Source organism: Mytilus galloprovincialis, chromosome 2 (genome assembly GCF_965363235.1).
Source record: "Mytilus galloprovincialis chromosome 2, xbMytGall1.hap1.1, whole genome shotgun sequence".
In the NCBI taxonomy this organism is placed as follows: domain Eukaryota; kingdom Metazoa; phylum Mollusca; class Bivalvia; order Mytilida; family Mytilidae; genus Mytilus; species Mytilus galloprovincialis.
In genome coordinates, this window is record NC_134839.1 from 21,736,059 (window position 1) to 21,763,754 (window position 27,696).

The 27,696-nt window shown below is 32.6% G+C and overlaps 2 protein-coding genes and 1 long non-coding RNA gene across 3 annotated transcripts in view; 1 reads left to right on the top strand and 2 right to left on the bottom strand.

Annotated features, from left to right (window-relative positions):
* LOC143063113 (uncharacterized) overlaps positions 1-27,696 on the bottom strand; it is a 51,880-nt gene that overhangs the window by 14,328 nt on the left and 9,856 nt on the right. The window lies entirely within an intron of this gene.
* LOC143061929 (uncharacterized) lies at positions 4,538-13,160 on the top strand. Its single transcript, XM_076233794.1, has 3 exons — positions 4,538-4,910; positions 12,201-12,379; positions 12,971-13,160. Exons 1-3 carry the CDS (start codon positions 4,608-4,610, stop codon positions 13,158-13,160), a joined length of 672 nt encoding a protein of 223 aa, XP_076089909.1. The 5' UTR covers positions 4,538-4,607.
* LOC143063107 (uncharacterized) lies at positions 8,975-10,899 on the bottom strand. Its single transcript, XR_012974939.1, has 2 exons — positions 10,032-10,899; positions 8,975-9,391 (listed from the first exon to the last, which is right to left on the bottom strand). It is a non-coding gene; the product is annotated as an uncharacterized LOC143063107 (long non-coding RNA).

Genomic DNA, 27,696 nt, shown 5'->3' on the forward strand with positions numbered 1-27,696 from the left:
AATCTACATAAAGGATTAAATATACGAAAAATTCCTATGACATGCCATTATTGTATGCTGAAATGTCTCTTAAAACTTTTGTTTGATTATCATAGTCTACGCTGTTGTTTTCTTTGATTTTTTTTCTAAGAAATAAATTTTTCTTCATAATGAACCTCGTTTTCAGTCGTCGTTACTTTTTTCTATGATGACTTGAAACATCACTTCGAAATTCATTAGCTTAATTAATTCTTTTTAAAATAAATAATACTATGTTTTTTGAGAGTAAGGTATACATGTATCCAACAATACAATATATAAACATATAACCATTTTTAAAAGAGTCATGTGTCGTCTGTACATTTCGTTTTCCAAAAAATTCTTCCTCATGTCGATTTAAAACATGTAAGTCAATGAACAATATGGATGGATGGATGGATGACGGTTGAGCGTCCAGCGGCGAATTAATATTTATATTCCGAACGATAACATATTAATGTTAAATGATTATATACCCTGCTTTGTACTAGACCGACAAGCTCAGCAGATTTTTTTTATTTCATGAGGTAATAACCAGCCTAAAGGCATGTCGGTCTTCTGGACACATAAGTTTTACTCTATGCCGACGAGTCTTTGCTCTACTCCTTAGTGTGGCATGTTTAGCGGAGAAGCTGCAATTGTCAATCTTAACCGTGGCGTGTTTGATTTGACTCTGCTTGGATTTAATGTAAGAACTACCCATACTCGAGGTAAAGACGGTGCCACAAGAACAGCGAGGCGATGTACATACGTCAATTAGAAGTCAGTTTTTAGCTGTTAAACTGAACCCCAGAAACCCGTACTTTGAATCTATTAGTCTATTACTTACACAATTTATACATTTAAACACTCAATCATATCGTAATTTCATCAATTAATTCAAAATTCAAGCAAACAATCAATCAATCAATCAATCAATCCATTAATCAATCATCTATTTTCTAATGGAACTGATGAAGTCATTAATATGACGTCATTTTTAAAGAAACGTCAGCCATGCAGTTGGAAAGCAAGTTCTTGGAAACGTCCGTTGTCGTCAAGCTTTATCAGCAACAATAGCAGGGGGAATTAATTAGGTGGCGCTACAGTCGTCCGTAACGTCAAAAAGTCCGCCAAATCAATCGGCTAAAAGATTGACGTTTAAAGTATTTTTTGCAACTTGTCATGCTTTTATTACAATTAAATCTTAAAATTTGTAGGTTTTGTGACCAATATAATTTCTTTACGACATACAAACATTACAAAAAATAGCTTGTTATTGCTATTCCTTTATCCTGTCAGTTCTAAAAAAAAATAGCCATCTTTTTTGTTCGCCAAAAAAATCGATTTTTCCTAATTTGACGTTTGCGTATCCAAATACAGAAAAGAACGGTTATAATCTTAAATGAAACCGAGAAACCTATTTAAAATTTATACCTGTTTTGAAGCCATCATTTTTTACTTTTATACATCAATTTTAGTGTCCACCAGCCATGTCAATTTTTATCTGGTTTTAGCTACGTTTTTACTTCAAAACAGTAAAGTTTAGCTTCTTTTCATTGTAACTGTTTCAAAGTGCTCTAAAATACTGATTTTATTGAAGACATGAATGAAATTTTGATTAAAAGTTGTGGATTTTCACAATTCCATACGATACTTGTATTTTAAAGTAACTAAAACCCATTTTGATCCCCTACACAAATTGACGGTTACATTGTTTTCTTTTTTCAACATACGTCATGTAACGTTTATAACAAAATATGTGTCAGGGTCATGTGCATAGTAAAAATTTACACATTGGAAAAGTGAAACAACAAACAAACATCTTCTTTCTTGCGTTTAAAGCTAAACGTCTTTGAAAATTCTGACAGATCTGACAAACTATTGATAGCCTACTGTATGGATGGACAAAAGCACAAAAATAGCAAAAGAAAATGCATTGCAAAGAAAATTCTGTAGGAAAAAAACATATGAAAAAAGAAAATGAAGGTCAGTTAATAAATTCTTGCTTATATTATTATCTCTTTACTTAGTAAGCTATATTTCCATTCTCAATTTTATAGTAATAAGAGCAAAAATTAGCTTATCAAGCCAAGTCAGCCAAACAAGAAGTTTATTCATAGAGATGTGTTCTTACAAAATTGAATTTATTCAAATGGCAAATTCTTGTCAAATTTAAGCATCTTTGATCATTATTGAAGTAAAATGCACAAAATTTGTCCCACCAGTTTCATTTCATTTCCTATTACTAGTATTCAGGTAAAGTATATATACAATACTTTGTTTATAAATATGTAATTATTTAAAGAAGCTGATACAGCATTGAGCAACCTGTTCAAGAGAAGAAGCCCCATTTTTTCCAAAAAGTTTACTTTCATAATCTATAAAATTATACCCTGAGAAATAAGACAAAGGGCTACTGTGCAAGCTAATCTCAGAGTTTAATTTTACAATAATAAATTATGATTCTGAAATTCAAAATTGTGTCACTTTCACTTATAATTTTAAAGCATATATTTTTTTTACAGAATTTCTGTCAATATTTTTGGTATAAAACTTATAGATCCCTTTTTTGTAATTTACTGTTCAACTAAGAAACATAGGCTTGAGTTTAAAGGCTCTCTTAATTTGAAGAAATTTGTTGAGACTCTTGGTCACACTTTATAGAATATAAAATATATATGATCAGTACTATTTATTTAATAATTATATCAATTTTCAGAAAGATTATTGAAATTGTATAAACTATGTTTTATTGCATTAAATATAATCAGAAGTGTTTAAAAAAAATTCTGCGTGTAGTATATTTCATCCGCCAGATCTCACGTGCCAGATCTAATTTCTTTCAATATAGCTAGGTTTTTAATTTTACATGTAGGTGTCTTTATCCACATTACTGAATTGTTTTTTTTTACTGCAGTAATATGGGGACGGAGTCCCCAATAAAAGTAGAAAATTAAAAAAAAAAAAAAAAAAAAAAAAAAAATCGGGAAAATTTCCCGAATTTTTCATTGTACTAATGAACTCAAAATCGTTAATTTTTTTTGTCGCGGTTTTGAATTTCCGGTTCTGCGCAGAAATCTACTTCCGTTTCCGGTCTTGTCTACATGAGACTTTGAATAAAATGTTTATTTATCAGTCTAACAAAGGAACTAATACTAATTCATTTTAAAAAAAATGTTTGTTATAAAAAAAAACGTTACCTGATGACAGCGTTTCTTTATTTACATTGAATATGACGTCATAACTTAAATAACGTCACAATTAAAATCCCTAACAACAGATCCAAAATCGGAAACGTTACGGTATTTCCGTTTCTCTTTTTAACATTGTTGATTTAAAAAAAAATCATAGACTTCGTCCCCATTTCACAGGTAATGCCTGCCTCATATTATGGGGACGGAGTCCCCAATAACAGTAGAAAATTCAATAAAAAAAAAATACGGGAAAATTTCCCGAATTTTTCATTGTACTAATGAACTCAAAATCGTTCAAATTTTTTTTGTCGTGTTTTGAAATCCCGGACCTGCGCAGAAATGTACAATGTACTTCCTTTTTCCGGTCTCGTTTGTATGAAACTTAGAGTAAAATATATATTTATCAGTCTAGTATAAAATAGGAAGGAACGCGCAATACCAATTTCATTTTAAATCATTCCTTGATATGAAAAAACGTTACCTGATGATAGCGTTCATTGTTTACATTGCATATGACGTCATAATTTAAATAACGTCACAACTAAATCCCTAACAATAGAACCAAAATCGGAAACGTTACGGTATTTCCGTTTCTTTTTTTTTAAACAAATATTTAAGTTACAAAAAAATAATTCATACAGACTTCGTCCCCATTTACAGGTAATGCCTGTCTCATATTATTTTGTCTTTTAATATTTACATTTAATTAAGTCCTTCTCTGAAAAATAGGGGGAAGTATCTCTTCTTTATATTATCATAACATAGTTATAAATCGAGTTTCGTTTATTTTCTTTCTAATTTTTGTAAAGTAAACTCCTTTTTTAATTTTTATGCATTTTGCTGGGTTTTTATTTTTGACTGGTGATATTAAGGGGAGATAACCACTTGCACAAATCGGCGTAAAAACCACCGCTTCGGTTTGAAATCAATTTGACGTTTGCGTATCCAACATTCTATTGCCGAGATATTCATATCGAGTGTTTGTCTTAATGAGATGCTTTATTAAATATAAATTCAGCCCATCATTTTTAGTTTCCTCGTAAATATTTAGATTTTTCGTTCAGGAGACTTGACAATTTTCACCCAAACTCCAAGTTTGCAGATAAAATAAAGAATAAAGGACTTTAATTTGATGTGTGAGCTTTGACGAGAATAAACTATGGATACTCAAGATTAGTTAGGTCAATAAGTTTTTATTACGACAATAGTATTCAGTGAGTTAAAATGAGGTTTGTCTCATCCGTTTTTTTACTGAATTTTCACGGTCACGTGACTCTATTGTTGCTGATAAACTTGGGGTCAAACCGTGACCTGCTTTCCAACTGTGGAGGAACAGAAGAAAAAACAAAGAAGCCAAGATTTACAGAAAAAGAAATAGATGCCATCGTGGACAATGTCAAAGAAAATTCTGTCATGTTGTTTAGCAAGTTTTCTGATGTTGTTTCTAATACAAGAAAGAAAGAAGCATTGAAAAAAGTACAAAACGCGGTAAACGCAGTATCCTTTACAAGCAGAACCACAGAGAAAATAAAAAAGAAATGGGATGACATCAAGAGAGGGACCAAAAAGAAGGCTACATCTATTACAAATGAGCGGAAGAAAACAGGAGGCGGAGTTTCTAGTTTTATAGCCTTAAGTAAAATGGAAGAAGACGTTGTAGCAGTTGTTGGGGAAGAAAGAGTATTTGGTATCTCAACTGGTTGTGATACCATGAAGGTATGTTTTTTTTCGGATTGAAAATTTACTATAGAGCGTATTAGCGCCACACAATTGTTTTATATATATTTTTTCTATGCTTCCGTTATAATGCAAACCTTTTTGAAATAACGCAAAGTTTTGAATTTTATTCATTATAGTATAATAATTATAATCATGATTATAAAATATCTTTTTTTTACAGAGAGAGTGAGTCGTTTATCATTCATTAAGATTTTAATACGTTGCAGTCCGGTGTATCCGCACACCTAAGACTTTTAACTTCACTTCATTCAACTGACAAAACCAATCATTGGATAATATTGTGTGAATACATTCAACTGACAAAACCAATCATTGGATAATATTGTGTGAATACATTCATAACAAACTTTTATTTCATAAAATTATCAGCTTGTACGGTTTCACCCTCAAGATTTTGTGTAATGTGTTTCCAAAATTGGGGAAACCCTTGTTCTGAGAGTTCCTCCAATGTCCGTTGATTTCGCGCATACCTTCCAAAAATAACTTACTCTCCAATCATTCACTCATATCATTGCAGTTACTTCTACGAAAGGTAGCTAAATTCAAACCAAGCACACTGCCAAGGATACAGAGCAAAAATTATTGAAATCTGATAGAAATTTGACTTACGTAAAACAAATATTATCTGATGCTGTATTTTTTTAATGGACATTGGCCCAATATTGTAAATCACGTGATTGCAGTTATTATTTCAATCTGGAACTTATCAATTTTGTTCTTTTTTATCTCGTCGGAATGCTAAAACAATAACAAGAACAATTTTATTTGCGTTACGTTGTTGATATAACGAAATCTGAACTTCAAATTAGCTAATGCGCGGTATCAACGACCGCGCGGACACCGAAAACTCCACTGTACATCATTATCAAACACTGTATTGAATGGACATTTTATGTTTAAATGAAATAATTTTAAAGCAGTGTTTTGAATATACATTTTTGTATCTGAATTTACTGTCCATCTGCCAGTAAAATCCGGTTGCAATATATACATAAATCACAAATCAAAAATATTATAATTGATACTTATATACAAATTGGGACCGAAAAGATTTATACATGTTATACCAACTGAAACTTCGATTGTCTGAGAGAGATGTAAAGACAGTTCTAGGTCAATATTTTCACAACAAAAAAAACAACTATAAATTTGTTGAAAAATATCTAACAAAGTCCAAATTATAATACTCTCAAAACAGTTAGCTTTACGTCTTTATTTTGTCCATTGTTGAAGACTGATTTTTGCCCTCTATATGTCCTATATGTCGTTTTGTTTTCTTTGTCTGACATTGGGCATGTTGGGTCCTCATTGACGTATACTTGCATGTAATTTATCAATGTGAATATGAATGAAATTCGTCAACGTAGAACGGCCTTAAGCCCCCCCACCCCACCACATCCTTTTCTAGATAAAAATAAGGATGGGGTGGGGGTGTACCTTCGGGTTTACCTCCCTATTTTTTTATTCTACTGTGATAGTGAGTTTGTCATATCTTTACACCGTCATTGCTAGAATTTCAAACTTCTGTGACTATACATGTACATGTATATATTTGTTTTGTTATTGGTAAATTCGATATGGCAGTATGGTATCTGCGGAATTCTCACGTGAATGCCACGAGTAAATTGGGATATACCATTTTCATGGCTGTAATGTACATGTAGGTCATTTAGACAGACTCAAAGAGTAAATAAACTGCGTGTCACGTTTCTGTATAATAAATTTTAAAATCAATGACCATCAATAAAGTATCATAAAATTGAGCTGTTTTCATTTAGAAACACACACAAACATATATATACGTTTATCATACAACTCAAAATGTAAATAACCCTAGTCCAGATAAGCATGCCATCGCAGGAGGGCGTCCAAAAAAAATTATAAAATAGCCGTCAAAGGCGTCATAATTATTTGGACTAAAATAACCCCTAAAATACAATGTTATATTGAATCGTCCAACATACAATTATCATACGACTCAAAATGTAAACAACCCCTAAAATACAATGTTAATTGTTATAGAGAATCGTCCATAGCAGGTGAAATAATCAAAGCGCGAAAGCGCTGTAAAGGCAGTTAATTACAGGTTGTGTGTATTTCTAGTTCAGTTATATCATTATCTTCCATAGAACAGAGGTGGTTTGTAGAATTTAGAGTTCTTTTGTACCTAGTTCACCTATATCTATAGTCTACTGTTTACAGTATATTTTCTGTGCCTCGCCATGAAATGCATTTTTAGCCATGGCCTTGTCAGTTTGCTTTTTAATTTATGAGTTTGACTGTCCCTTTGGGGTCTTTCGTCCCTCTTCTTTAGACATATAAGAACTTTTCCTTTTCAATATAAATAGACTATTTTTAATTATTGATTGTATACGCATATTCTATGACTCCCATAAAAAATAGTTCACAAAGATTGACTAGTCTCTGTACTGTGTGTATAGCAAGAACATCAAGTAACATAATGGTAAATGTACATAGTAACACATCAACTTTTTTGATAACCATACCTGCCAACTGTCAGTATTTGCAGAGTATTTCCCCCATCGAGCTCGAGGCTCCCAAATGGAAATTTTGTAAGAGCAATTTTGTCGACTATTTTAAAGAAAACAATTAATTCAACAATGGCAATGAGCTTGTTTATGCACGAAGAAGCCAAAAACAACATTAGAATATATTTGAAGGGAATCCATGACAAATCGCCCCATTAGCAAATAGCCCCACTTTTTCACGAACTCGCCCCACTTTAAAAAAAAACTGCCCCAACCTGGATAACCAAATCGCCCCACTTGTGAAATGTGTTATATCCCTTAATATTACTCCTGCCAACTTGCCCCACCTAATAGAAAACGATAATATCTAGATAAATATATTATTAACCAGGAAGAATTTACTAATGCCAACTCGCCCCACTCATGTAAAAAGATGTTATCCCGTTGTATATAAGTTAAATTCCGTTAATATTACTCCTGCTAACTGGTCCCACCTAATGGAAATCGGTGAAATCTAGATAAATATATTATTAACCAGGATGAATTTAGTAATGCCAACTCTCCCCACTTATGGAAAAAGATGTTATCCCGTTGAATACAAGTTAAATTCCTTATATTGCATTATGATACAATTAACAGGTTTCTTTTCAATTGTTATGCAAATAACTAAGCTTCAAAACTTAGTTATTCTTCAACAATACATTTTTTTTTAGAATTATAATTTCAGTATATCAATAATAGTAATTAAATAAATTTTCGGTTTGTTTGTATTCTGTGTAGATTAGTTTTCATTAAAGTGGTGCGAGTTTTTATTTTTAATTATATATATATATATATATATATATATATATATATATATATATATATATTAATCTAAATATTACCGTTTTTTTTATAAGTAGGGCGGGTTGGCAGGAGTAATATTTAACATGATTTAACCAATTTCACATGTGGGGCGATTTGATAAATCAGTTTGTGGCGGTTTTTTTAAAAGTAGGCGATTAGCCAGTGGGGCAAATTGTCCTGCTTCCATTTGAAGGCCCCCTTGAAGGTTTTGTATGACTATATGAACCATCTTTCATGTAAAACCCCCATGTGCATTTTGAAAAGTTGGCAGATATGTTTCTACCTCCAGGCAAAATCTACCGGTATGAATGAAAAAGAAGTTTTCAATTAAGGCTCTGTGGCCATAACAGCTGTCTCATTAGCATTTTAACCACTTCCCATATTTGCAATTAAAACAATAGAAGAAAATTATTCAGCGCAAAAACAAAACTTACTTGTAAATATGAAATTCTCTTTACGGTATGAGTTTTTCTCATTGTTTGAGATTGTACAGTAGTACCTGTAACTGCTTATACCTATTTCTTATTCACTTTTGCTTGATAAACTCACTAAATTTCATGTATATACATTGTACCACATCTCCTTATTTTTATATGCATTCCAATAACATGAACAATTGTAATTCAATTCTATATACCAAGCAAAATGAACTGCACCACTTTCATTCACTAGTATGCATCTTTTGGCAAAATACAAGTTCTTAAATGACACAAGATATATTTATTGATAAAAAAATAAAATTTAGTATACAACTCTTTAACAGGTATAAAAAAAAGCACAGCTGTGTCATAACTTGTGAAATCTGTGCTGAAAACATAGACATTGATGGTATTTGAGTAATTCCATATGTGAAGCTCAACATTAGCTCGTCAGTTGGTGGTGGACAGTTATAGTTCCTTTCTGCAGGCTAGGATGAATGACTTTTCAGGAAAACCAATTTCACAAATCAAAACTTTCCTCTAGATTTCTCCTACAATATTCATCCAGTTTAGTTCTTTTGGTTTAATTGGAAACCGTCCTGATTTTTAATTTTGCAAACCATTCAGTCTCTTGCTTGCAAATGGTGCATGAACATAGGATGGGTATGGCAGTAGACAAGTCTCTTTAAAGTGGGTTTGTGCCCTGAAAAAAAGTTTTATAACTTAAGTTTTTTTGAAACTTGTGCAACACACATACCTAAATAACTATAACATAGAAGAGAGCATCATTCGTGTCAATGTTTTGTTCCTGTTTACATTGTCATTGATATTTTTTTCAGAAAGCCTGAGGCATAGCTCATGAATTCCTGTCATTATATCCTAAATTAACATAATTACTGCTAGAATAATTATCAGTATATACGTACACTATCATTGTACAGCCCAAGTCTTCAGTATATATAATTGTTGCATTCATTCACTCCTGTGTTCAGTCGTTCAAAAATATTTAAACATCAACAAATGAACTTTAATGAGGACAAGAAAACACTAGAAAAGATACGTACATACAACCCGTGTTTAAGTGTATTTGAAAGAGAAATATATCTGGTTAAACGATGTATAAAGGAGGAAAAAATTGTAGATATTGCATTACGATGCTTTCTACCTAATAGCACGTGGATATGTTTACATATTTAGACTTGACCCAGTATGACCCGTACCTTGTAGGTCACCGCCGTCGTTTAAACACCAGACTACAGTCGTGTATAAGACAATAAAATGCTTAAGCCTGTACTATTTGTGTGAAGTAAATGTGTTTTTTCTGTACATTTAAATTGTTTTACCTGATAGCAAGGACGTATATCTATCCGTTTCCTTCTCAATTCACTTTGTCAATTTCTTAGAGCTTCTTCAAAACATACGTATTACTGCGCCCGGAAGTGAAAAAAATATTAGAAATCCTCGTAAAATAATGCTATTTTCAATTTTGTGGAATCCATTTTGTTATATTTATTATATAAAGATAAAAAAAAGTTACGATTAATTATGAATTTGCATATCATTATACGGAACGTTTATGGACTATTTTTCCATAGCTGTAAGTCGGTCATTTTGGCGGGAAATCATGTACACATACACACGTAGATTGGCTGGTACCTGATCGTAATGTTACACATCAGATATATCAAATAGCTAATACCCGGAACGTAGTACCGGGAACCAGGATAATACGTAGACAACATACATAACTAATACCGAAATTGAAAACGCTTTACGGTTTCTCGTTTATAAACCGAATTCCGCTTTGAATTATAGAAGATGCAATATTAATCATGTTCAGTCGACTTTTCATTGTTATATCAACGTCTGAACTAATTAAAAAATCTTTAGATGTCAGATAACACTCGAAATTGACCCGACCTCTTTCCACACGGAATACAAATAATGATAGTTTGTAGTCAGGTTGACTGCTTATAATGCAAAATACACATTAATAACAAGTTCTATAAAACGAACAATACACACTGATCGTTTCTTTAGTCCACAATGTAAATGAAAGAAACAAAAACCATATCATACCATAAAAAGAAGAGGAGAAATTCGAACATTTCCGGATCTATTCCTGGCCAAAAGACCCCCTGCATAGATTGCGTATGAAAAGATGAACCTCATGACTTGAAAGTCAGGCCTTAAAGCACTGCCTTTAAAAATAGAAATGTCAGCTGATAAAATATTCAATAGTTTTTTGTTGGTTGAAATGTCCTGAAATGTGCAGCACATGTATCCCTTCACTGAACCACTGGCTTCAGGTTTGAATATAGACTAGAGTAGAGACTAAATGTGTACAAACCTGACATCTAACTATGTTGTAGAAAATGTGATCATCAATTCATCAAAAATATATACACAGAGAACAATATATTTCACAATACATATATGCATTAATCCAAATTTACATCTCTTCGTACGGTCTCAATAGAAGAATTTCCCGCGGAAATGTCATGTGATATAAACATGGAATTGTCCACACCGATACAGGTGATATACGTAGAATAATAATTGTGGACACAGCAATAAAATCAGATATAATGACCTTCATGAGCTCGTGTAAAGTAAAGATAAGTAAAAATCAATTATTAAATAAATTTGCTCGATTAACCTTGAAGTTAAGACTAATAAAAATTTGCGTCTATCGAGTGAACCCCCTAAATAAAATAATACTGTGTTCTTGACGACTTCCCACCGGGATGATCGATAGAAATGATATTTTACTATATAGTATGTTAATAAAAGAATAAAGGAATACTTGTATCTCAATTTAAGGGCATACGATACAGACTGTTTTGATCCTGTATTTACAAGTTGATGAAAATTTGCATATAGGCTATTTTAAACCTGATCAAATCAAATTTGTTATAAAAAATATACCTTCATGAGCTACTTTTTAAGTAAATTGAGGTTAAAATTTCAGATATTTCCTCAAAATGCGGATTTGTGGACATATTTTTCCTTTCGATAGAAATACATAACTTTTTTGTTTTAAAACATAAACACGATCTGTTTTTTGTAAAATTATTTGTAATTTGTGTGTTATATAAATATTGCATAAATTTGTACATTTCATTTTTACAAATAACTCAAATTTATCAAATGATCATGAATGTAGGAAAAAACCGTAATTTTTGGCTTTATATTTATCAAATTAAAAAAAATTGCACTATTTACGTTTTCATGAAAATTGGTACACATAATCTTCTTACGTAATCAAACCAAATGTCAATTTAAAAAATGGGGGTCCATGAACTCGTTTTCAAGTTAAATCAGTTTGAATGTTAGAAATTAGCCGAAAACTGCATCTTTTCCCGATAAGTCACCGTTTGACGTCGCGAAAATAACAATTTACGTTAGCAACGTCATTACCTCCCCTGTAACTGTATCGTATGCCCTTAATGCAAATAAAGAGTTTATGCGTGTTTTTATTTCATCGGATCAATATAATATTTTTCTTTTAGACACCAATAAAAGCGTCATGTGCTGAGACTGTTGTATCTGCCATTATGCCTCCATTTGAAAATACTACTGGGAATATCACACAAGTGCTGCACGTAGATCATACAAGACAAACTCCCAAAAGGCCAACAGAATCAGAAAACTACCTACCAGTAAAGCAGAAGAAAACGGATAGTGAAAGGTAAATAACACTTGAACTGAACATTATCATGAAACTATCACAACAAAATAGACTGTTTATGTTGAAATTTAATGATTTCTGAAATAACTGTCTTTTCAAAGCATGCACGGTCAGCGTCTTTGTTTTGATGAAGGCTAAATTAATCTTTTTCCTTTACAGGAAGGCTATTTCAAATCTGAAAAGATACAATAAAAATATTATAGAATAACACAGCACTACACATATGTATATTTTTGATTTAGAAATATCAATTTGAAAAAGTTATTACTAATAATATATGTAAAATCGATGTAAAAAAGAAGATTTTGTATATAATAAATCATCAGACAGCAATCCTTTAACAAAAGAGTGATAAAACATATAGATATTAGCATACGACCTTCACACTTGCATATAATACAATATTGTTGTATTGACATTCGATTGCATTATATGTCTCCAGTCTCAAAGAAACACACGGCCTTCATTTCTTATAGTACTTTATTCATTAGAATGAAACTGAACACCAGTGTGGCCAAAAGCATATTCATTAACCTTTAATCAGTTTTTACCTAACCAACTGTTATAATTATAAAGTCTTTCGATTTTCAGTTTAATCTTGCAAAGACAACTTGTCGAAATAGAGGGACAACGTTTAATTATTGAGAGGGAACGGTTAGCAGTCGAAAAAAGACGCCTTTTGATTGAGGAAAAGAGATTCGAATCAGCAAAAAGACAAGAGACAGATAATGACGGAATACATGAGCCAACATCGTTTTCGTGGGGCGTTTATGTCTCTTGATTCGAATTCACGAAACTAACATTATTTGTGTCTGTGTGTCTGTCTAAAATTCAGAATATTATTATTTGTGAAATTAAATATTAGATTTTAGAGTCAATTTATTAAGCGTTACCTTAAAATCTATCAGCTATTAGCCTGTTTCTTAAATGACGCCCATCAATGTCTTGGATGTCATCGTTCTCGTCCTCATTTTCCTGTTCCTCCGGATCCAGAAGGTCTACTGGTAATCCTAGATCTTCACATATATTGTGCAGAATGCCAGTTGACACAATAACATCTATTGCTGTTTCAAGTTGAACTGTTAATGGTCCACCTACAGGGAAATCAAAACTATTAATCAAAACAAATGTTTATATTAAGAAAATATGACATAGAATTTTGAAATAAAATATGAGAAGACAAGTTTCATAAAAAGAGTTGAGAAAATAAAAATAAAAAGTAATGATGATCTCGCTACAAGGAAGAAATCAAAAGTTGAAATATTGATTAGAAAAAAAAGCAGAATATTTGGTTTTTGTTACAATGGCTTATTTTTTTTTACATAGAGAAACTGCTATATCGTTCTTTGTAAATCGATAAATCTATAAATTATTGTATATTTGAAAAAAAGTTGTTAACTCTGATAAATAATACTTTTTTTAAATTTTTGAACCTACCATACTTATGTATACACATCCATCTGCTCTTCCATCGACCAAATGTGTCTTCAATTCTTTGTCTTGCTCTTTTATGGGCTGAATTGAAAGCTCTTTCACCAGGTGCAATGGGGTTCCTTAGTGGTGTCAATAGGTAATGGCGAAGAGGATATGCTGAATCTCCAAGAAGATGACCAATGTTTTGATGATTTTCCATATAGTTCATTAGTTCACAATTGTTCCAAATGTACGCATCATGCGTGCATCCAGGCCATTTGACAACAAGATTTGTCAACCTTTTTTTATTATCACATACACCTTGCACATTTAATGCATGGAACATTTTCCTGCAAACATACGCATCTTCTCTTTCAGAAGGTCTCTTGATGGCTATTAGTGTACCATCGACACAACCAACTGTATTTGGCATATTAAATTCATTTGAAAAGCCTTGCTTGACAGCAAGCTGTTCCCGTGGAGATAACGGGAATTTAATGAAATCAGCGACTTTAGCTGCTAATGCTCTTGAAGTTTTGGTTACAATTCTTGATATTGTGGGTTGACTTAGACCAACTAAATCACCTACAACCTGCTGGAATGATCCAGTAGCGCAATATCTTAGGGCAGTCAAAACCTGGAGACTTGCAGGAACACTATGTGAACGCATAGTCTTTGGCTCTAAATCATCTGTTAACATGTCAACAATATTGAGAATAGCTTCTCTTGGCATTCGGTACCTTCTAATTAAATCAAAATCGTCATATACATCTAAGGGATGCGTTCTGTCACGAAATATTCTTTCTCTTCTCATTGCGTTATTGTTTTGTTGTTGGAACATCAGTTGGAACGCCATTTTAGATATATGAGGTCATACATATTCAATGACGTCATACCTTTCCTACGTGAGGTGTTCCCGCCACAATGATGAGGGAAACATCACAAATATAGTCGTTCGTTCGTCCGTTCTTTGCAGCGCTCAACACGTACAAGTAGATCTGACAGCTGACTATGCGGTATGGGCTTTGCTCATTGTTGAAGGCCGTACGGTAACCCATAGTTGTTAATAATGTCCCATCTACGATAGTAGAGGGGTATTTAGCTGTCTGGTCTGTGCGCCCGTTCGTTTGTCCTTGCGTTCGTTCGTTCGTTCTTTCGTTCGTTCGCTATTCTGTCCCGCTTCAGGTTAAAGTTTTTGGTCAAGGTAGTTTTTGTTGAAGTTGAAGTCCAATCAAATTGAAACTTAGTACACATGTTCCTTATAATATAATCTTTATGATTTTAATGCCAAATTAGATTTTCACGGTTCACTGAACAAAGAAAATGATAGTGCGAGTAGGGCATCCTTATACTATGGCAACATTCTTGTTACTGTGTTAATTTTATAAAAACTATTAACTTAAATGACCATTATTTGAATTTACACCAATAATTCAAAAGACAATGTTCATGTCATACAGTTTCGTTCTCAGACCTTTATCATAGACTTTTACTTTAGAAACCATCTTGCTTCCCTTTTTGTTTTGTAATAACACTGCTGACAATGTTATCTCGTGGTAACAATATGCTTTGACAACCTTCAAATATGCGTAATTTATGTAATAATGAACTACAAAGTACAGGAATATCTCCTGACAGAACGAATAATCTGTAAAATAGAGATAATTTAGAGCCACAGGTTATGCGTTCTGATAGTGTTCCCGCAACTAAAATTCTTAAGAAAACCTTTTTTTCTTGTTTCAGAAGGTAAGTGACAAATATAGTTCCACATTTAATTTGAATAAATGTTGGTACCTGTAGGCTCTATATCATAAAATGATAAAAGTGTTTTTTAATGATACAAAACACATCATTGTTCAGGAACGTAAAAAGGCGGGTTCAAAATGAATTGCAACATTGGAATGGTGAATACTATCTATCAATCAATCAGCAAACGTACTTAAGTATAATTTTATTTAATTTTCTATTGTACAATTTTTATTCGTTATATTTATGTAATTTTGATTTATTTTATTGACTTCCTCAATTGGTTTCTGTAATCACTGGGGTAAAGCTGATGACCGTAACTGCATTTACGGTCATCCCAAGATGTCGGATAAAAAATTAGGTCAGTATTTTTATTGTCTGTTAAGGTGTTTCTACATCATTTTCTTTCCAAAGCATACTTTGATACGATGTAAATATATAAAAGATTCACACAGAAGTCACAAATCTCTACCGAGGAACGTGTATACAACGGGAATTTGGATTTGAAAAATTCGCGAGGATGACCGTAAATCGAAATCGAGATGACCGTAACAGGATAAGCGATTCATAACAAGGCTGACCGTAATTGGTTAAAAGATGACCGTAAATTGTTAAGGATGACCGTAATTTATAAAGAATGACTAAATTTAAAAGGATGACCGTCAATTGAAAGAACTATCCATATTTGTATGCATTGTTTTTTGTTGATTTTGTCGCAATAGGGGCTCGGTTAGTTCTTTTTAACTATTTGGCTTTTAGTTGGATGCTACATATGACGAACCATGTATTTGAAGCACGTCTTATTTTTGTCTACCATTAGGATAATATTGTCTTCAAAAATTACACCTTTGTTAGGCCAATTTAGTCTTACTCAAATGATAGATCAACCTACTCTTTTTACTGAATCGTCGTCATCATTGTTAGACCTTTTTATAACAAATGATGCTCGCATAATAAATTACTGTGGAGTCGGGCCCCCTTTATTAGACCAAATACGTTTTCACTGTCCTATAATCAGTCTTTTGAACTTTCCAAAATGTCGTCAAAAAAATTTTAAGCGGAAAATTTGGCTATATGATCGAGGAGACTATGACAGATATCGTAACATTTTATCTGAAAAAAATTGGAATTCTGTAATTAACTTAAATAATGTTGAACAATTTACAACCGAAATAACAAAAACTATCATAGAAGCTGCTGAAAAATGTATTCCAAATAAAATAATAACTGTTCGCAAAAATGAACCTCCATGGCTAACAAATGATGTTAAAAAAAGATAAGGAAAAAAAATAGAATCCACAGAAAGGCTAAAAAATATAATAACCCATAGGTAGTGGTCAAAATTTAAGAAAATACGAAATGAAGTTACTAGTTTAATAAGAAAATCGCAGGATGATTATAACAACAATTTAATTAAAAAAATCATGAACAGTAACCCGTCAACTACTAACTGGTGGAAAACGGTTAAACAAATATCCGGATTAAAAAAAACCGACACAAGTGTACCCCCATTAATGGTTAATAACAACTTAATATTTGATGAAATCGAAAAAGGCAAATGAATTTAATCGATTTTTTTCTTCCCAGTCAAATATTGATGATCCAAGTGCTGTGTTACCTGAAGAACTTCATAATATTAGTGATGACATAAGTTATATAGAACTTACTGTTACTGAAGTTGAAGATGTATTGAAAATTGTTAATACCACAAAAGCTTCTGGCCCAGACCTCATAAGTCCCAAATTGTTAAAAGATCTTAAAAGAAGCATCTTCTGTTTTAAAGTATCCACTATGTAAACTATTTAACTTATCGTTAACAAGGTTAAGTACGTCTACTTTTCCAGATCAACGGATAAGAGCAAATGTTACCCCAGTTTATTAAAATAGTAAACCGAATGACGTTAAAAACTATAGACCTATTTCCTTGTTGAGTGTAATATCAAAGTGTATGGAACGATGTGTATAAACATGTTTACAATCACTTTATGCGCAATAATATTTTAACGAAAAATCAGTCGGGCTTAACACGGGGGGATTCAGCAGTTAATCAATTAATTAACATTTCGAATGATTTTTGGAAGGCTTTAGATAGCGGTAAAGAAATAAGGATAGTATTCTGTGATAAAAGTAAAGCGTTTGATCGAGTCTGGCATAAGGGACTGGTTATTAACGGTTCAAGTTCCCAATGCTTACCTGTAAATGCAGGCGTCCCACAAGGATCCATTCTAGGCCCTCTCCTTTTTTATATTTATAAACAATATTGTAGAAGACATTCGAGCTAAAATTAAGCTATTCGCAGATGTAACTTCATTATATATTATGGTTGACAATCCAACAGAAACAGCTAAAATTTTAATGACGATCTAGATAAGATTTGTCATAATATTGGTAAAAAAATGGCTTGTTAATTTTAATGCCCAAAAAACTGAAAGTATGATAATTTCCATAAAAATAAATAGACCCTTTCATCCTCCATTAAATATGAACACCCAAGAGCTACAAACAGTAAGTAAACACAAACATCTGGGTGTCTTTTTTCTAACAACGGATCCTGGAACGACCATATTTAATATATAGTTTCTAAATCTTACAAAAGAATAAATATAATGAGAAAAATGAAAAATGTTCTTGATAGATTTTGACTTGAAAAAAATTACATATCATTTGTTCGCCCAATTCTTGAATATGCCGATGTCGTTTGGGACTCTCAAAATCAGAATTTGATTGCTAAACTTGAAAGTATTCAGCTTGACGCAGCGCGTTTCTTCACGAGGGGTACTAAACTTACCAGTATAAACAATTTATATGTTGAAACTCGATGGGAAAAATTATCTGAAAGAAGACGTAATCACAGACTAACTCATTATCACAAAATTTTGAATAATAAAACTCAAGAGTATTTAAGAGAATTATTGCCTGATTCAGTAGGCAGTATCATACAAGACAGAAAAATAATATTTCACAAGTCAACACACGGACCCGTTTATATTCTGAATATTTCATCCCTGCAACAACAAAACTAGGGAACACTCTTAACTTAAACATAAGAAAATGTGAATCTTTATCATTATTCAAAAAACAAATTAGTACACAAAATAGTAAGATCCCAGCGTATTATTATATAGGACATCGTTTTGGTCAAATTCTTCATGCTCGCTTAAGAGTGGATTCAAGCTCATTGAATTCTCACCTTTTCCTTCGTAACTTAGTAGCCTCTCCAAATTGTATTTGTGGTGATGTAGAAACAAATTCTCACTTCCTGTTATCTTTTCCTATATATACTAATTTAAGATAAGAACTATTGGATTCTGTTTCAGTTCTTCCTGTCCAAGTTAACACAAAAACTTTGCTTTTTGGATCAACGGTACTCTCAGATGAGCAAAATAGTCTTTTATTTAGTTTGGTGCAGAAATATATTATTAAAAGTAAACGTTTAATCCTTGATGTTAATGCTTCATCACTCAATAGGAACCAAAGCATTTCACACTGTATACATTACAATAATTCATGTTTATTTTTTTTATTTTTTTTTCATTAAATTTTTCTTCTTTTTCTTTCACCTTTTTCATATGCTTATATTTATAACATAGATATAGGAAGATGTGGTGTGAGTGCCAATGAGACAACTCTCCATCCAAGTAACAATTTAAAAAGTAAACCATTATAGGTTAAAGTACGGCCTTCAACACGGAGCCTTGGCTCACACCGAACAACAAGCTATAAAGGGCCCCAAAATTACTAGTGTAAAACCATTCAAACGGGATAACCAACGGTCTAATCTATATAAACAAAACGAGAAACGAGAAACACGTATATATTACATAAACAAACGACAACTACTGTACACCAGATTCCTGACTTAGGACAGGTGCAAACATTTGCAGCGGGATTAAACGTTTTAATGGATCCAAACCTTCTCCCTTTTTCTGCCAGTATTTATATTTATGTATTGTTCAATAAGTGTATTATTTTTGTAAAGGAGACAGATTTGTAAAAGCAAATTGCTTGTTTCTGAATCCTGAATATTATTTCCTTTGAATAATATCGTATCATGATGAATTATCTGAATAAATATTGTTTAAACTAATGTTGTCTTATAAATACGTCTTACACCAACACGATTAATTATTTGATACAAAAAAGGTAATACAAATACGGATATTTCTTAGAAATGACGGCTATACTATGAAAGGGTACGGTCATCCTTTATAAATTACGGTCATCCTTTCGAAATTACGGTCATCATTTTACCAATCACGGTCATCCTTATTATATGTTACGGTCAACTTGAAAATATTTTAAAGATGATTTACGGTCATCTTAGCGAATTTTTCAAAGCCAATTTCCCGTTCTATACACGTTTCTCGGTAGAGATTTGTGACTTCCGTGTGAATCTTTTATAAATTTACATCGTACCAATGTATGCTTTGTAAAGAAAAGGATGTAGAAACAACTTAACAGACAATAAAAATACTGACCTAATTTTTCGTCCGACATCTTGGGATGACCGTGAATGCAGTTACGGTCATCAGCTTTACCCCAGTGGTAATAGAGACTTACTAGAGAATATCACAAAGTATTCACTTCCATACCATTGATTGCAAAGAAATATACTGGAGTAAAGTAAAACTCGTTTAAAATTGTAATGATTTTTTTTTTGAAGTAAAACTAATATAAAATGATTTAAAATAAACACAAGTGCCCGATTCCGCAACGTTTACGGATAGTCAGGACGTCCCGTAAATATTTTCAGGTATTCCCGGACATATTCCGCAACGTTTACGGATGCGAAATCTCCGCAACTTTTGTGAATACGAAAATTCAAATTTCGTAGCCATTCCGCAACGTTTACGGGTGCGATAACTTTACGGATGCTTTGTGAATAAGGTCCCCGTTGTTCAAATTTATATATAATATATTTGTTTTCCTTATCTGCATAGTATCGTCTATTCTAGTCTAGCCGATACATACATTTGCTGGTTGGTCTTTCTTATTGACTTCTATATACATATATATATACAAGTCTAAATTGAAAAATACGTTCAAATCTATGATTGCGATGGATAAAAACCGCAATTTTTATACGTGTGCATGTATAACAAATTTCGTTGTAGAAGGGTCTAAATACAGCACGAACAACATTTTCCAAAAGACCAAAAAAAGTGAAAAAGTATGTCTTAACAAAACGCATTTGACTAACAGGTCGAACAACTGATGTTCTTAAACCCTGCTGACTGCCATTGGCGATTGCCAAATAAACTGATCACAAGATGTAACAAAATGGATCTTGATATTAATTTAATACTAAACAGAAAACAAAAACTTGCTGCAAAGATGTTATACCACAAACATGAGGTGCAAACATTTTGTACACCAGATCCGGATTTCGACAATAAAAATCTATTCGGTGATGTTATATACAAAACTCGACTAAACATCAGCCCACCAATGTTAGATCTGTACATTTGCTTTCGCAATTTTTTTGTTCTTCCCTCGCCGGGATTCGAACTCATACTACTGAGATATCGTGACACCAAATCGCCTGCACTGTATCCGACGCGCTAGACCACTCGACCAACTTGACTTCACCAACATATTGGAGGGTACAAACTTAACTTTACAGTATGTTAATAACATTCATACTTTTGCAGGTAACATTGCAAAATATCTTATAGTTATTTTCGGTTGACTTACTGTGGAACGTTGATGAATGCTGCATCTGTAGGTATTATTTATAGCGTTTTTCCTCGCACGAAAGACATTCTCCAGAAGTACATCTATTATCAGACACTTCAGCCCCCTAAAAGTTGCCATCCTGCTCACCTGACTACGATCATCCCGTACAGTCAGGCACTAAGAGTCAAGGCTTAGCGAAGATGTTGGTGAGTCAAAGCAGCCTTTCCACAAACGCCTCAATGGCCATAGGAGTGATATCTCTAAGAAGCCACTGCTCCAAGTTTCTCAGCATATCAGACAGTTGGGTCACAAACTTGATGACTTTAATCGCATGAAATCCTAGCTAATGAACAGAACATTCACCACTGGGGTAAAGCTGATGACCGTAACTGCATTCACGGTCATCCCAAGATGTCGGATGAAAAATTAGGTCAGTTTCTGTATTGTCTGTTAAAGTGTTTCTATATCATTTTCTTTACAAATCATACATTGAAACGATGTAAATTTATAAAAGAATCACTCGAAAATCACTAATTACTTCCGAGACATGTGCATGGAACGGGAAATTCGATTTGAAAAAATCGTTAAGATGACCGTAAATCATAATCAAAATATTTTCAAGATGACCGTAACATAAAACAAGTATGACCGTGATTGGTAAAAAGATGACCGTAACTTGTAAAGGATGACCGTAATTTGTAAAGACTGACTGTAATTTATATAGGACGACCGTAACTTTTATAGGATGACCATCAAATCTAAGAAATATCCGTATTGTATTCAAAGCTTTTTTGTTGGGTTTGTCGATCTCAATAGGGGCTCGGTTAGCGGATATAAATATGTTTCATAAATTTCTTTTTTTAAACTATAATATAATTGGCCATATTTAGGATTTATAACAATGAAATATTTATTGATATCGACGTTAAAATTTTAACACAAATTGACAGCGATACGACGAAAATTTGAAGAAACATGAATGTGTCCCTAGTACACGGATGCCTCATCTACACTATCATTTTCTATTTTTAGTGGACTATGAAAATGGGATAAAACTGTAATTTGGCATTAGAATTAAAAAGATCATACCATACTAAGTTTCAATTTTATTTAACTTGAAGCTGGACAAACGGACAAACAAACAGACGAACGGACGAACGTACGCACAGACCAGAAAAACACAATGCCAATAAATGGAGCATTAAAAACATTAATAATACATACGAATATTTGGTAATCGAGCCCATGTGTATGGTTCCAGAGGAAGCAGATTAAAATCTTAATTTGTCTTGATATATGCAGGCGGAAACACTTTTGAAATAGAACAAAAGAATCGAAGCTCTGTGTTTATCGAGAAAGCGATAAAAGTTAACTGTAGTGTTTGATATAGTAACAAAAAAAGTTAATAGAAACAAATAAAACGACAATTTTCTTATTTTAAAAACACCATTTGCATAAGTTTTCAATGTATCTATTACATAGTAATGCAAAACAATAAGATATCAAGTCGACGACATGGTTCTTATCGGGGCCTTTTATAGCTAACTATGCGGTATGGGCTTTGCTCATTGGTGAAGGCCTTACGGTTACCTATAGTTGTTAATGTTTGTGTCATTTTGGTCTTTTCTGGATAGCTGTCTCATTGGCAATAATACCACATCTTCTTTTTTATATATAGTATCTACATGTATAAGTTGGATGTAGAAAATGCATAACCTCCGATTTTTTTTTATCACGGACGGAGAACATATCAATCTTTTAGTTCAGAAATTTTCGTGTCTGCCCTTCCATTATGTGAATCAAGAAAAAATTCCCCAAAACTGGTAACGATTGTATCGAAAAGAGAAAAATCGAGTGCACCTTTTTATGTTAGGGCATGTTTGGGGTGTATATTTTGTCTTTAAAACGTACAAAGCAAGAGTATTTTATATAGCATCTCGCTTCAGATTCTATCATTATAATATATCAAAGCTACAGGTTGACTTTATAACGTAAAAAAAAATGACAGTACAAAAAGATGAAATATATGGGTCAATTGAGATACCTATCTAATGAATCACAAAAACAATATAGGTGTGTTCGAATCGCTATTTTTTTTCTAAAAGTACTTGACGACAGTCTTTTAATTTGGATGATGAAAATGGATATCTTCGAAAAAATATGATTTTCTTGTGTGTGATAACTAGGGTTTATAATCTTCAACCACTGAAAATGTTTAGTCTGCCCTTCCACGAAATATTTAATTAGAATTTTTTAAAATCTGGCCTTTGTTAGTCTTGTATTATTTTAATTTTAGTTTCTTGTGTACAATTTTGAAATTAGTATGGCGTTCATTATCACTGGACTAGTATATATTTGTTTAGGGGCCAGCTGAAGGACGCCTACGGGTGCGGGAATTTCTCGCTACATTGAAGACCTGTTGGTGACCCTCTGCTGTTGTTTTTTATTTGGTCGGGTTGTTGTCTCTTTGACACATTCCCCATTTCCATTCTCAATTTTATTAAGAATTTTCAAAAATTCCATCTGACATCCAAACTAGTCCGAGATTACTCTGACGTCCAACGGCTGTTTTGCCAGACAAGCTGGGGCCGTGGGACGTCAGAGCTCGTCCCATATCAAAAAGTGGATATTTGCCCACCCAAAATAGATGCGCTGCTTCGTCGCTTCTAAGGCCGACTGAAGGCCTTGGAATTTAAAAGTTTTTATTTACAGTTGTAAAATAATTTTTACCAGAACTGACCAAAAAAATGTGGTGATTATTTTCAAAATTTGCATTTCCATTTGCTAATCAGAGAGATAGATGGGCTATCCAAATAAAACTGTTTTTAACCATTTGTAAATATTATGGTTTTTAACTCTTATTTATAAATTTCGAAACAAATTTAATTTGAAAAAAAACTGTCACGATTAGTGAAAAAAATCAATATTCAATTGAATTTATGGACTTTATGGATTTATTTATCTCCGCTAGATATTATTTGAGCTTGACGATTGAAAAGTGAATCATTTTTTTTTCCCTTTTAGTTAATAGGTTTTTTTTATAAAGGAACATCGGCACATGCAACTGTTTCTATCCGTGGGAAGGTCGACTTTTCATATGTTATACATAGACAGAAACACGTGCCGGTGTACATCTCTCCTCAGTCCATCTTCCTTCAAGCATAATTATTATTGTTGGAAATAATTACATAAAAGTTCTTTAAAAACTGGTCATTATTGTGATGTATGGACTGCCCACAGGACAGTGGTATTGACCAAGATAGTGATAATGATTGAGCCGAATACCACTGTCCTACGGGCAATAATAACTATATATAATTATGTTTATATCATTGAGGAACCATGTTTTTGAAAATTCTCATAAATTCAAAATGTCTAAAGCCAACTCGAGTAGTTGAACGATTTCTATAGCAAAGAATGAAGATCAGTCGTAGTAATACTGCCATTCATTTTAGTGCATTTTTTCAGTATATGAATACTAAATCAAGTTCTCTATAATTTATAATTTGCAAAAACATATTATGGTAAACAATTCAACAACTTAAATATAATATTGAAAACAGATAAATGTTTTCTTAAAGGAACATCTCAGTTTAAAACGAGAAACCAAGCCCCACCGGTCATTAACAGAAACCACGCCCCACCGGTCATAAACAGAGAAACCACACCCCAACGGTCATTAACAGACATAAAAACCACACCCCATTGGTCTTTATCATGTGAAAGTCCGTTAAAGACCGGTTTTCTGGTCCGACTTGTTCAATTAATGACCGATGGAATTTATTACGTTATAGTTATTGACCAAGCAAGTCTATATATAGTGTTTAACCTGCAAGGCTCGGGTGACCCTAATTGACCCGAACGACGTAGGAGTTCGGGTTAAAGAGTCACACGAGCCGTGCAAATAAATGAAAAAGTTTTGGTCTGGTGATCAAATTTTACTCTATCAAATTCCAGATTACTCTTAATGTCAGATAACTAATGCTGCTGTATATGTTATAAAATTAATGCTCAGCTTCGAATTCTCAGTACTATTACATGTACCTCCTGTCGCAAAAGGGATACATAATTCAAAGATTAGAATAAACATATGTCTTACTGAATAGATAAGAATGGCAAAAAAAAAATACAGAATACCCCCCTCCCCACCTGACTACCACCAATCCACCAGACCCTTACTGCGACAGCTAGTTTTGTTTAATACATTTAACTGTTTTTGCCTTCAAAAGGAGTACATGTATTTGTTCAAAGTGATGTTAATGTCTATATAGCGTCTCAACTGATGTTCGGTTTGATTTTTTTAATTGTATGAATTTCAATATTGTAATAGTTTAATGTAAGAAGGCTTAAAGATGATTCATTTAACATCAGAATCTGATTGAGGAAGGATATCTGTTATCCGAAATATTTATAAATAATTACATTTATAGTAACTTTTTTTTGTATTTAGTGTTGTTTTGTGTACAATTTTTTAGGCGTATTTATAATTTATTTATTGTGTACATGTATCGTTACTCGTAACGATCCAGCGCCCTCGTGGGGAAAATTGACTACTACTCAGAAGTTTTATATAAATTTTATTTGGCAATCGCCAATGGCAGTCCGCAGGGTTAAAGAACATCAGTTGTTCGACCTGTTAGTCAATTGCGTGTTATTTAAATATACTTTCACTTTTTTGGTCTTTTGGAAAATGTTGTTTGTGCTGTATTAAGAGCCTTCTACGACGAAATTTGTTTTACATGCACACGTATAAAACTTGCGGTTTTTAACCAACGCAATCATAGGTTTAAAGAGTCAATCTTAAATTGAGGGTAAATTATATGGCCTTCCAAATACCGTTTCGATCCCTAATATCAATGAAGAGACATTTATTGTCGAAATCCGGATATGGTGTACTAAAAATATATTGACACCTTATGTTTGTGGCATAATATCTTGGCCACAAGTTTATTGTTTTCTGTTTAGTATTAAAGTTATATTTAGATCCATCTTGTTGATTCTTGTAATCAATTTTATTTGGCAATCGCCTATGGCAGTGAGCAGGGTTTAAAGAACATTAGTTGTTCGACCTGTTAGTCAAAACGTTCAAGCCTATGATTGTAGTGGATAAAAACCGCAATTTATATACAAGTCTAAATTGAAAAATACGTTCAAATCTATGATTGCGATGGATAAAAACCGCAATTTTTATACGTGTGCATGTAAAACATATTTCGTTGTAGAAGGGTCTAAAAACAGCACAAACAACATTTTCCAAAAGACCAAAAAAGTGAAAAAGTATATTTAAACAAAACGCATTTGACTAACAGGTCGAAAAACTGATGTTCTTTAACCCTGCTGACTGCCATTGGCGATTGCCGAATAAAATTGATCACAAGATGTAACAAAATGGATCTTAATATAAATTTAATACTAAACAGAAAAAAAAATTAACTTGTGGCCACGATGTTATGCCACAAACATACGGTGTCAATATTTTTTTAGTACACCAGATCCGGATTTCGACAATAAATGTCTCTTCAGTGATGTTAGGGATCGAAAAGGTATTTGGAAGGCCATATAAAAAGTACCCTCATTTTTAGAAACAGTACCCTCATTTTTAGATAAACTCTTGAATTTTAAGAGTCAATATAGGATGAACGGATCATATAAACCAGAGGGAAAATATGATACAAGCCCAAACGAAAAAATATAAACGAGTCTAAATTGAAAACTACGTTCAAACCTATGATTGCGTTGGATAAAAACCGCAATTTTTATACGTGTGCATGTAAAACAAATTTCTTTGTAGAAGGGTCTAAAAACAGCACAAACAACATTTTCAAAAGACCAAAAAAGTGAAAAAAGTATATTTAAACAAAACGCATTTGACTAACAGGTCGAAAAATTGATGTTCTTTAACCCTGCTGACTGCCATTGGCGATTGCCAAATAAAATTGATCACTAGATGTAACAAAATGGATCTAAATATAAATTTAATACTAAACAGAAAAAAAAAATTAACTTGTGGCCACGATGTTATGCCACAAACATACGGTGTCAATATTTTTTAATACAGCAGATCCGGATTTCGACAATAAATGTCTCTTCAGTGATGTTAGGGATCGAAAAGGTATTTGGAAGGCCATATAAAAAGTACCCTCATTTTTAGAAACAGTACCCTCATTTTTAGATAAACTCTTGAATTTTAAGAGTCAATATAGGATGAACGGATCATATAAACCAGAGGGAAAATATGATACAAGCCCAAACGAAAAAATATAAACGAGTCTAAATTGAAAACTACGTTCAAACCTATGATTGCGTTGGATAAAAACCGCAATTTTTATACGTGTGCATGTAAAACAAATTTCTTTGTAGAAGGGTCTAAAAACAGCACAAACAACATTTTCCAAAAGACCAAAAAAAGTGAAAAAGTAGATTTAAACTAAACGCATTTGACTAACAGGTCGAACAACTGATGTTCTTAAACCCTGCTGACT